Source organism: Muntiacus reevesi, chromosome 3 (assembly GCF_963930625.1).
Source record: "Muntiacus reevesi chromosome 3, mMunRee1.1, whole genome shotgun sequence".
Lineage (NCBI taxonomy): Eukaryota > Metazoa > Chordata > Mammalia > Artiodactyla > Cervidae > Muntiacus > Muntiacus reevesi.
Window position 1 is genome coordinate 83,116,843 of NC_089251.1, and position 12,239 is coordinate 83,129,081.

Sequence of the window (12,239 nt, forward strand, 5' to 3'; positions counted from 1 at the left end):
GAAACTATACCAGTTTTCTGGGACTTTCCCAGGTTTAGCCCTGAAAGTCCCATATGCCCTTGGGCGAACTGGGATGACTGATTACCCCGGAGGCAGGGCTCTTAACCTGGCCTCTGTGGACCCTTGGGCACTGGGGGTGAGTATCCACAAATCCCTTGAATTTATCCACAGTATTTTGTGTATATAAGTATTTATTTGGGCACAAAGGCCATAGCTTTCAAAGGGATCCTCAGTCTAAATAAAAGTTAAGAGCTACATTCTTAAGACATTAGGGTTATAACATTACACTCAAGGCTGCTTTGGTTTTGGCCAGCATCTTGGCATCACTGACTAGTACAATCTTATCTGTCAAGTGAAAGGATCAAATGGTTACATACTCAGTTGCTGGAGAAGTGTCTTGGAGAACCCATATGAGCTGGCAGCGTGGAAACCTCAGAGAACTGTGTTCACAACCAAAGCTGATTTCCCTCAAGGCCCAAGGCACCCAGCAGTCCCCTCTGGTTCGCTGTTAGCTGCCTGTAGGCAGAGCACAGGGAGCCCTCAGAAGATCACCTTGACCTCACCCAGTCTTAAATCTGCAGGCCATGGTCAATTTGCACTCAATACATGTTCCATTAGCCTTCTAGTGTGTCTTGAAAGCAGAGGCTAGAAATCTGAAAATTGCATTGTTGAGATTTCCTTGCAGCTAGAGTTCTGGATGTGTTTTAGTTTCATGAGATGATACACACATGAAGTTTAGAAGATAAACATAGGGTAGAGGTGGTACTTTTGATTCTGCTATTTCTGTAGCCAAGTCTGTAGAGTGTTTGACTTTTCCAGGGTAGTGTCAGCAGAGGTGCCCATGATTGGTGACCAGCTTCCTTGGTGTTGAGAAGGTAGGGTGCAAAGCATGTATTTTGTGGCTGTGAATGGAGCAGGCAAGGCATGTTTTTGGAGCTGGCAGTTGTAGCAGAAGTTTCCTGATCAGCATGGCTTCCTGGCTGAAGCAGATTCCTAAAGAGGTTGCAGTGGTAGAATCGAGAAAGCAATTTTCCGGTCTTGGAAGAGGCATGGCTCCTCCAAGGTCCTGGATCTGCAGGAAGCCTTTGGAAGCCATCTTTGAAAACTCAGCCTAGAGTACGTTTCTTCAGTAATTCTCAAAACCATTTCATACCCTGAAATAAATCCCTTTTTGCTTAAATCAGCTGGAATGGGTTCTGTTCTCTAAACTCCACCCCCATCAATACAGGGCAGATATAGAGCATGTTACCTACTGAAAAAACATATACTGATTTTATTAAGACACCTCTCTAATCCCATCAAGGACATAGGATGTCTTCTGAAGTTTTAGAGATTTACTCATGATACCTTACTGGAATTTCACTGATCTAAGTATCAAATTGAAAACAAATCAGACATCAACTCTATCATGTTTGTGATGAGGCAATATCCGATTTGGTGTCTCGGATCCAAGTGAGTTGGATGGGGCTTATTTAGAATTGTTCAGAGATCAAAGGCTCTTCATTTGCTACATACTAATGTACTGGTCTAAATAGATGTACATTGAAGTGCGGAGGGAAGTAATAAATCAGATGTACTGTAATTTTGAAGACGCTGCTTCAAAGATAGCTGTATTCCCTGTGCATATTCCATGCCAAACAACATGGCTCACATCTCCATTTCCCTGGGTTGTGATGGTCCAGACAGGGTCCCGGAGGAGAGGGCAGTCCTTCCAGTGCCCCAAAGTCAGACTGTAGCCCACCAGGCTCCTCTATCCATGGAATTCTCCAGGCAAGAATACTGGAGTGGTTAGCCATTCCTTTCTCCAGGGGATCTTCCTCACCCAGGAATCAAACCCGGGTCTCCCTCATTGCAGGCAGATTGTTTACCTCTGTGCCACCAGGGAAGCCCAAAGTCAGACTACCATTTATAAACTGGTATACTGGCGTGGGCTCATTAGTGACCTTTGAACTCAGTTAGTGTGAAACTACTTCTAATGCCTGGTCACCTCTGGGGAACTGATAAAATGGAGTTTCTGCACCTGCCCCACTGAAGACTAGATTTTGACCTTGGGATTTTGGTCACTCCCACTCCACCCCATCACCACCAGGTAGGCTCAGATATCACAGGAGACACAGCTTGAAACAAAGACCATGTGTCTGCACAGTTACCACTGTAACAGGAGCTGATTAGAGAAAGATTCCCAAGGAGCACTGTGAAGCTCCCTGAATGGAGCCAGTTACAAATTTTATTTATTTTTAAATTTTAATTATTTATTTATTATTTGGCTGTGCTGCGTCTTCGCTGCTGCATAGGCTTTTCTCTAGTTGTGGCGCTCGAGCTTCTCATTGTAGTGGGTTCTCTTGTTGCAGAGCATGGGCTCTGGGACACAGGCTCCATAGTTGTGGCACACAGTCTAAATTGTTCCACAGCATGTGGATTCAACCTGTGTCTCCTGCATTGGAAGGCACATTCTTTACCACTGAGCCACCAGGGAAGCCCAAATTTTATTTTTATTAAAAAACTTTTTTTTTTACAAGATACAAAGAAAAATAGTTGATAACTTGTAGACTTGTCATGGTAGTTGAAACAGTAGTCCTACTTGTCCTGAAGAAAACTGCTATCCTGAGGAAACAGGCCTGTTAAGACCTCTCCAGCATGTGTGCAGTAATGATTTTTGCCCCCAATCCACGGTAACACTTTAGAAAAGATACAGATATTCTGTGACTCATTTCTTAATGAATTATTTGGATTTTTCCATTTTCTATCTAGGATGCTAGCAGATGACCACATAGAAGGAGAACCATAGTAGCAAGAAGATCTGAATCCGGATTAGACATTAGACAGATATGAGACATGTACCTGCATTAGACAACCCTCCTTTCTGAGAAATCTTCTCTATGGCTGCCTTCACGTCCTGGGAATTCATGTGAGTCTTGAGATTAAATTGGGTAGCAGGATTGTCTCTGAAGATTCAGAACAAGAAGTAAAAATTAGCAGGAAAATTATTACCCTTGGAGCAAAGCAGAAATCAGAGTTGTTTTATATACAAATAGAATGGAAGCTGCTTCAAAACCTTAAGCTGGTGTTACACAATGCCCCGAAGAACTGTTGGTGAGATGGAGGACTGGGTCCTCTGCAGGGTGTGTAGAAAAACCTGGTTCATTTCAGGGCTCATGAGGTGTGGGTTCTGGTTTTGACTGTGCTGTCTCCTAGCTTCCTGACCTTGGGAGGTCATGTGACTTCTCTGGGCCTCAGTTTCCCCATCGAGATGAAAATAAAGATCATCACGTTCATCGTGCTAGAGAGCAGGACTGTTGTCAAGTGGGATTTTGCAAATGTCAGGATGTCCCCAGGCTGCCCCAGACCCTCCTCTCCAGGAAGAGAGTCTCAGTTGATAGCCCCCCCCCACCCCGGTACCCCAGCACTGGAACTGCATCTTAACAGTCATGGCAAGGAGAACACATGGTTTTGTCTTTCTCATTCTGCAACTCTTGTGACTGGGTGAGAATATTCAAATCTTACCCAGAAGGTCAACATCTATTTTACTAAAGCCTGAAAAAGGTTAGCTGGAGAGGAGTTAGAGTGAATTCAGTGGAGAAACAGAATGAGAGCCCTTCTCTGGAAAGGAGTCTTTTTCCTTGGGTAACAGGCTTGGGAGCAGCTGAGCAGGGAGTGTGGGATCTTTCACGATCACGGAGACGGTGTGCCGGCAGGGACGAGGGCTCTGTGGGATGGATGTGTGTGGTCACACCCAGGATGAAGTGGGGATGCGTGGTGAAATCACATCTCCCGAAGCACTGACAGTCAGTCACTGGCAGGGCCTCATGCAGGTGCGACCTTTAAGGTCACACGGGGCCCTGAACTCCAAAAGAGCCTGCGCTTGCTTCAGTGCTCTTCCATACCTGCTCCATCAAACCACCCACATCCCCTTCTGCAGTCCTTCTTCTGACTCATCAGATCATCCCCACAGTATGCATTCTTGATACCCTCTGATAACATCCTCATCAAACACCAGGTCCTGTCAGATCAACCTCTCCAATATCTCTTGTGACTCTCGCATCCCTCCCCCCCCCGCCCCCCTCGAGTTTGGACTTTGATCTTTTTCCTGAACTATTGCTACAGCCTCCTCCTTGGTCTTCCTGTGCCACAGTGGGCTGTCGAGAGGATGTCTTACCCCACAGGCGCTAAGTGCCTGTCAGAGGTGGATTAACCTACATGCTAACAATACCTCTTCATATTGGTAATTTTGGGTTCTTTTTCCAAAAAGAATCCCCAAACTATATAAGCTTCAGAGTCCCCAAAACCTGGATCTACCCTTGGTAACCAAAGAATATGAACTTTTCAGGGACTGAAAATAAATAAATAAATAAAACAACAACAAAGTATTATTAGCTACAAAACAGAAAATTGCAAAATTGATATTGACAATAATAACTATGTATTTGTCTACCAAACATAATGTCCTAGACACCCCATTAACTATAAAAATTTTAACTCAAAGAACTCTAACATTTGAAAATGATTGGGGGACTAGATTTTTCTCATTTTGAAAGATTTCCTGAGAGTATCTGACAATTGTGAAGAAATCATAGCTGACCATAAATTGTGTTGCTCATAAACAAATAATTTCAAAAGCAAAAATACAGATTTTTCTTAAGTTTTTACAGAAAAAAGATTAAATGTGGAAGCTATTCACCTAGTCATATCTATACTGATCCTCCAGAAGCCTGTTCACAAGGCTGTCTGAATGTTGATAATTTTGTAGAGTGAGTGATCACCCATTTCCCATTCTACGTCTACTGTCAAGCCTTGTTACCTGCAGTAGTTATGTTTTATAAAGTTGTTGCAAACATCACATTAGCAGGTCTCTGAGACATTGTTCCTAGGGAAAACAGGGGGTTGGATTCCTGTGGGCCTCTGGTCATATTTTCATCAATAGGTCAGCATATTAACTTGTTTTATGTATGTTTCTGTTTCAAGGTACCCAATTTAATATGTTTCTTACAATAATTAATTATATGCACATTTTCTATATCATGAAACACTAGCTGAAAGGGTTTAACATTTTCCTGACCCTGGTTCATGCTGCGTAGATTTGTTTTGGTTCTCAGCTTCATAATGGCTATTCACCGTACTTAAAAAAAAGTAGTCATCATTTCATGAATTCCTAAGTTCAGCCATTTTTCCATTAGTTATTTTAGCAGTTTCTGGAGCAGATTCGCATACAGATAAATGAATTTCCTTTTTCTTTTTTTTGCTGAATATATTGGATCATCAATTCATTAACATTGAACTCATGACCAGCAGCACTGGTTGCCTGAAGGAAGTTTATCTAACACTTGCGGTTTCTCCCTAAGCACGTTACAGCCTTCTTGTGCTTAGAACACTGGATAGCACTTCAGTGCTACACTTGGGGCCATTAAAATTGTGAAATCATCAATGAATAGCTGGAAAACGTGGTGCTAAATAGACTGTGAAAAGGACACTTGTTTACAGCATGAGTTGAAACAAGGCAGAGCGTTGCCTCGTTTGACCTCAGCTGGGGATATTATACGTCTCCTTCCTTCTCAGTGCACATCCACAGACGACTGTCAAACTACCAGGAGTATTGATTTTGGAGATATAGGTACATTTTAGCAAGTAGGTGAATTTGCAAATATGGAACACACAAATCATGAAGGTTGACTATAATCTATTTGAGAACAAGCGCTGCATTCCAGTATTTCCTCTCCCTGGTGCTTAGCATACAGGGAGTAATACAGAATTATGGAAAGGAGGGAAGGAGAGAGGAATCTCAAATGTCCTCTCTTAGACCATCCTGGGTAGAAGTGAACACCCCCCTCTGAGCCCCACACTCATCACTCTCTCCCCCTATTACATCATGGGGGTAGATGAATCTATCTTCAGAAGCAGACAGATGAGCTATTCATATACCCAATGAATAGATGCTTTTCATTTTATTTAATGTTGTTTCTGTTAAAAATATCACCTCCCTCACTAGCTGGTGGAGTCCCAAAGAACAGAATCTCTATCACGGTTATTTATTTATTTTTAATGAATTGAAAGGTTGGATCAGAGGACTGCTGAAACTCTTTCCAATTTCTAAAATTACCATTAGGAGCAAAACCGCAGAGCTCATCCACCAAGGGACTAACAGGCAAATGTAATCAAGCCACTTAGATGAATTTTACATTAGTATCCCCTGCAAATGGCATAGTGTTTAGAGTGTGGTAAACACTCAATAAATCTTTGTTAAGATGTAATGTAATTAAATTATAGGAATGAATGATAAGTCTCTAACCTGCAGACTGACCACTCTCAGTATCAGAGCACATGGTGTATATATACTTTTTGGGACTGGTGGCCCTACACCTTTACCTGGTTCCTTTTTCAGAGCTGAAGATTATTTAAAAAGTTCAAAGAGATATGCCACTATATTTTTATGTAAGCAATCTTTTAATTTGTAATTTTGTTAGAAGATCTCATCAAGGGAAAACACATTTGTTTCCCTCAGTGGGTCTTAAGGATTTTCTTTGAAAGTAAGAGAAGAAAATAAACAAAGAGGTTTATAGCTCAAGAAGAAAACATCAAATTGTTTTATGTTGGAAAGAGGAGTTAAGACTAATAAAGAGAAATGACAGGGAGCCAGCATTTGACTGTTCATAGAAAGGGCGAATTCATGCAATAGGAAAGGACTATCTTGCAAGTGTGTGAGAAGAATGAGTGCCTGTTGGAGGTGGGCACAAGTGATTTCAAGGGAGGCTGAAGCCTGGGGGCAGAGCGCTGGATGGTGCATCAGTGTCCCCAGACCTCCCTGATGACAAGCCTCACTTGAGGCACCCTGTTAAACTCCACAGGTTTAACCAGGTCTCCCCGAGGAGTATGTCTGGGCTGGGGATTTTTTAAACAAGCTGATTCAGGTGAATCTCATCCTTGGGAAAGTTTGGGGAGCCCTGGATTTTAGAGGACCTCTGAGGTCCTTTCAGTCCTAAGGTTCCCATTTGGTTAAAGTCCCAAAGTCTATTGATGGACCCCAGTCACATGGAGTGAGCCTCTCAAATGAATTTTGATGCCAGTAGAAACACATTAGCTAATCATATTCCCTTTAGAAAGAACCTTTCAAAACTGTTTCCTCCAAGGCATCATCACTTTAAGGTTACAATAGAACAACTTGATTATCCTTCAGTTCAGTTGCTCAGTCATGTTCGACTCCTTGCAACCCCATGGACTGCAGAATGCCAGGCTTCCCTGTCTATCACAAACTCCCAGAGCTTGCTCAAACTCATGTCCATTGAGTCAGTGATGCCATCTCATCCTCTGTCTTCCTCTTCTCCTCCTCCCTTCAATCTTTCCCAGCATCAGGGTCTTTTCTAATGAGTCAGTTCTTCACATCAGGTGGCCAAAGTATTGGAGCTTCAGCATCAGTCCTGCCAATGAATATTCAGGACTGATTTTCTTTAGGATGGACTGGTTTGATTTCCCTGCAGTCCAAGGGACTCTGAAGAGTCTTCTTCAACACCACAGTTCAAAAGCATCAATTCTTTAGTGCTCAGCTTTCTTTATGGTCCATCTCTCACATCCATACATGACTACTGGAAAAACCATAGCTTTGACTAGACGAAGTAACGTCTCTGCTTTTTATTATGCTGTCTAGGTTAGTCATAGCTTTTCTTCCAAGGAGCAAGAGTCTTTTAATTTCATAGTTGCAGTCACCATCTGCAGTGATTTTGAAGCCCCCCCAAAATAAAGTCTCTTACTGTTTCCATTGTTTCCCCATCTATTTGCCATGAAGTGATGGGACTGGATGCAATGATCTTCGTTCTCTGAATGTTGAGTTTTAAGCCAGCTTTTTCACTCTCCTCTTTCACTTTCATCAAGAGTCTGTTTAGTTCCTCTTGGCTTTCTGTGATAAGGGTGGTGCCAACCTGTGTATCTGATGTTATTGATATTTCTCCCAGCAATCTTGATTTCAGGTTGTGCTTCTTCCAGTCCAGCATTTCTCATGATGCACTCTGCATATAAGTTAAATAAGCAGGGTGACGATATATAGCCTTGACATACTCCTTTCCCAATTTGGAATCAGTCCATTGTTCCATGGCCAGTTCTAAATGTTGCTTCTTGACCTGCATACGGGTTTCTCAGGAGGCAGGTAAGGTGGTCTGGTATTCCCATCTCTTTAAAATTTTTGACAGTTGGTTGTGATCCACACAGTCAAAGGCTTTAGTGTAGTCAATGAAGCAGAAGTAGATATTTTTCTGGAATTCTCTTGCTTTTACAATGATCCAACAGATGTTGACAATTTGATCTCTGGTTCCTCTGCTTTTCCTAAATCCAGCTTGAACATCTGGAGTTCCTCAGTTCATGAACTGTGGGAGCCTAGCTCATTCTATTGACTATCCTTAGCCTTTTAATTTTCGTAATGCTAAAGTGTGATGATTTATGGAGTTAGTCACTGAGTTGAACTATGCCTGTGAACTCAGGAGGATGTTCTGGAGTACCTCTGGTTGCCTAAGGTGGCGGCAGGTTGGGTGACGGACTTGTCCCTTGAGGGCATTACTCAGCTCAGAACGAAATGATTCTGTCCCTCCCCTTAAAGGACTGAGCAGCTATGGTCAATGCAGGGGCCCAGACCAACTACCCCTTCTGAAAGGACACTGGCCTTTCTCACATTTCCTAGGACCAGAGATTTGTAGCAGAGTCTTATAATCAAATTTTGTGTTTAGAGGAGTATTTTTTTTTTTTTTTGTAATTAGCAACAATAATTCCACCTGCCACCAAAAAAATAGACAGTTAACCTGCAAGCATCTTCCTGCTGGAGGAAATATGGGCATGTACTCTGCTGATCTGGGAATTACTCTGGAGCCAGGGGGCTCTCCAGCTTGCTGTCTGTTATGCTGCAGGGCTTGGTAAGTGCAGGGACATAGAATGTCTTGACAGCAGACAGTGTTTGGTGCTTCCCCAACTCAGTTGTGCATCCGGTCACCTGGGATTTTTTAAAAATATAGATTCTGTGGATTGGATGTGAGGTCTGAGGTTCTGCCTTTCTCATGGCCTCATGAGAGGCTGTGTCTCATACATATGGCACTGTGTATCATGTTTGAGTGGCAGTGTTTTTGAAGGGGGAGAATGGCTTGGAGATGATTCAAGCACATTACATTTATTATGTACTTTATTTCTAGTCTGATGCCACCACTAATCTGACAGGAAGTACTGGTCCATGACCTGGAGGTTGGGGACCTCTGTCTTAGAGAATGCTGTAAGAATCAAGAACATAAGCAGTGGGGCTGCCAGTGATATGGGGAAGAGGGGAGAATAAATAAGTCAGCAGAAGGTGCAAGAAAGGCAGAGAGGAGGGAGAATGGGGCTCCTGAAGCCCTAGGCTGGTGACCTGGGGGGATGGGAGGGTCCCAGGGCACAGGGGTCACCAGATAACAGCACAGTACAGTTTGGTTTGGGCACTGGGATTTTCAAATGTTCCCCAAGTAGTTCTAATGTGCACAAGAGTGACTGTCTGCTTCTCTAGCAGAATGGTCCAGGGATCTAGGGAGAATAATCTCAGCATGGCATGGATAGGGGCCCCCCAGAGAAGCCGTGGTGATGTGCACTGCAGGGTCAAGGGGAACCCGTCCAAGTAGAAAAGGCATGAGACAAGGGCAGTCTGTTTCCTCTGTCCCCCCTGGAGAACTTTGTGGTGGGAACAGAAAAGCATCAGATCCTTGTGTAAACTGTATTCCCAGCTCACTCAGCCTCGAGACTGTGTCCCTGAGGCATGTGGCTCAAGGGTTCACCTGCCTTGAAAGAAGAGGGGCCGAGAGGTCTTTGCACGTGCCCTTAGGCCCTGGAGAGCCCTTCCAGGGAGACAGGCAGCTGTTCTGGGTCCTGTTACTTCCTCTACTGGCAGTGTAGATGGAGGGCTCGAGGAGTGGACGGGGTAGGGGTTGGAGAGACCCAAGCTCTGCTGGGTGCCGCCCTCTTTCCAGGGAAGCCGAGCTGTCCCTTCCCCTCTCTGGGGGTTAGTGATCCTCACCTTGGCTACAGATTAACATACTAGCTTCTGGGTATTTGCCAAATCCCAGGTTAATAGGCCTGGGATAGTGCCCAGGCGTCAGTATTTCTAAAAGCTCCCCTGGTGACGTCGGGACCAGGCAGCCCCTTCCTGCTCTGGGGTCCTGTGGTGCCAAGCATCTCCCAGGCCCCCTCCTGCGGGGGCTTGTGCCCCAAACCCTCTCATTCCTTCGTGTGCTGCAAACTCAAGAAAACGTGACAGAAGGGTCCTCCTTGCCAGGTGTAGCAGTCGCCTATTTCCGTTGCAAACTTAGTGGCCAAACCAACACACTTACCAGTTTACAGCTCTGGAGGTCAGCAGCCCGCCGGGGCTTTCCCCAGCAGAGCCACGCTCCCTTTCAAAGGCTCTTGGAGACCATCATTGCCTGGTCTTTTCCAGCAAGTGTTTCTTGGTTGGGGTCCCTCTCCTCCACCTTCAGAGCCAGCCGTCGCTCTTTCTGAGCCTCTTCCGTAGTCACATCTCCCTCAACGGATAATAGCTGGGAAGGGTTCTCTGCTTTTAAGCACCCAAGTGATTAGACTGGGACACCTGGGCATCCAGGACAGTCTCCCCATCTCAGGGTCCTTGACTTTAATCACAGCTCCAAGCCCCTCCGGCTCTGATGGAATATCTTGGTGGGGGCTCCGCACTAGACCTAGTAAGTATAACATCGGGTTTTGAACACACAGCAGCCGTCTGCTCAGTCAGTCTTGGTTGTGAGGATCATTCTGTTTACATTTCTGTTTCTCTCTTAAGTTGCATGAAAAAACGGCCAAAGTGTTTCTTATAATAGGGATCTCTCCTTCTGATACGTTGCTGAAAATGATAGGTCTCCTGATGAAGCCAGTTTTTGCTGTTTCATGGGAAACCAGTGAGTTCATTCCACACAGCCAGGAAGGTTGTTGCCTCAGTGAGTTATCACAGCCATGGATTCCAGGGAGTCAGACGTGGGCAGCTTTGCAGCCATTATTCCGCCCATCGCACCACACCCAACACCTGGTTTCTTCCCCACACCGGTTGCCCCACACCGGACGACTCAGCTGGTCCGCGGGAGCCTCTGAGCATCCTTCCTGCTTTTGAGGGCAGGAAGGGAGGCTCAGCTGAATATGACTGGGGGTGTTCAGTCTGGGCTGAGTTGGGTGGGCTGAGAAGTAAAGTAAGGAAATGCAGTCCAACTTTGAGCTAAAACACAGGGCACCTGTCAGAGAACCATGAGCAAAGAAAAGGATTTCATTTTGAAAGGAAGAACCACCAATATTTTGCTTTATTCTATAGCTTGTTTTCCAGTGTTGGTACCCTGGGGTTGATTACAAATTTCAGAAGAACATGTACAATTCTGTTCCATTTGTACTGAAACTGGGGATGAAGACATTATATTGAAGGTCCAGAGGGCATTCAGCACCCGTGGATCCAGGCAGCAGCTAAAATGTAACCTGCTTGGCTTCACTATTCTGTTTGCTAGAGTTCACTGAATAGCTACTTGTCTGACCGTTCTTTCATCTAGCCTCTTAGTGTTCCCATTGGTCTTAAGCGCAACCACAAGCCTGTTGGCTGCTTAATTCTAAAATGAGACCACGTGTGCAAAATGAGGGCTTGATCCTTGGCCTTTTCTTCAACAGGGCCTCAGTCCTCAGTTTGGTGGAAAACTTCAGTCATCAGGAGCTCTCTTGGCAGAGAAGCAAAGTCTTTGAAGTCAATTTGGTCTCACATTTTAGAGATTAACCCAAGATTTAATATCTATCCTCTCCCTAGTGGTCAAGCATTAGCTGTGTATTCTTAGGGAAGTCACTTAGCCTCTCTGGGTCTGTATCAGATGTGGACTCTCTTACTGGAGGTGCGTGATGACTGTGGAAGGAACGCTGTGGTTGCTGAAAGGTTAACCCGATCTTGGGTTCCAAGCCTCTGCCTGTGCAGAGAGGGGATGTGGGAGACGGGGAAGGTGGGCACCACCCGCGCTGAAGAGCTCCCCCTGGCCTGGACCAGAAGTAGGAACGCAGCCAGTGAAAGGGGAAGTTACAGAAAGGGGCAGAAGCCATGAGCCTGCAGGGGATGTGCTGGGCCACTGGCGGGAAGGACAGCGAGGACAAGCCGAGAGCCGAGGAGATGCAGGAAAGAAGGAGGGAGGGGGCCAGTGACCCGCCAATCCTGTGACATCACTCTCCTTTCACCTGCCCGCCGGGGCTGGTTTCCGGTCTCCTGTACCGGAAGTATC

At 45.0% G+C, this 12,239-nt stretch overlaps 1 protein-coding gene across 3 annotated transcripts in view; it reads right to left on the reverse strand.

Annotated features, from left to right (window-relative positions):
• Nucleotides 1–12,239, reverse strand: part of VIT (vitrin) — a 119,347-nt gene that overhangs the window by 9,954 nt on the left and 97,154 nt on the right. For all 3 annotated transcript variants that reach the window (XM_065927394.1, XM_065927395.1, XM_065927393.1), the window contains one exon: nt 2,842–2,945. In XM_065927394.1, the coding sequence (XP_065783466.1) occupies nt 2,842–2,945 (104 nt within the window). The remainder of the gene's footprint in view (nt 1–2,841; nt 2,946–12,239) is intronic.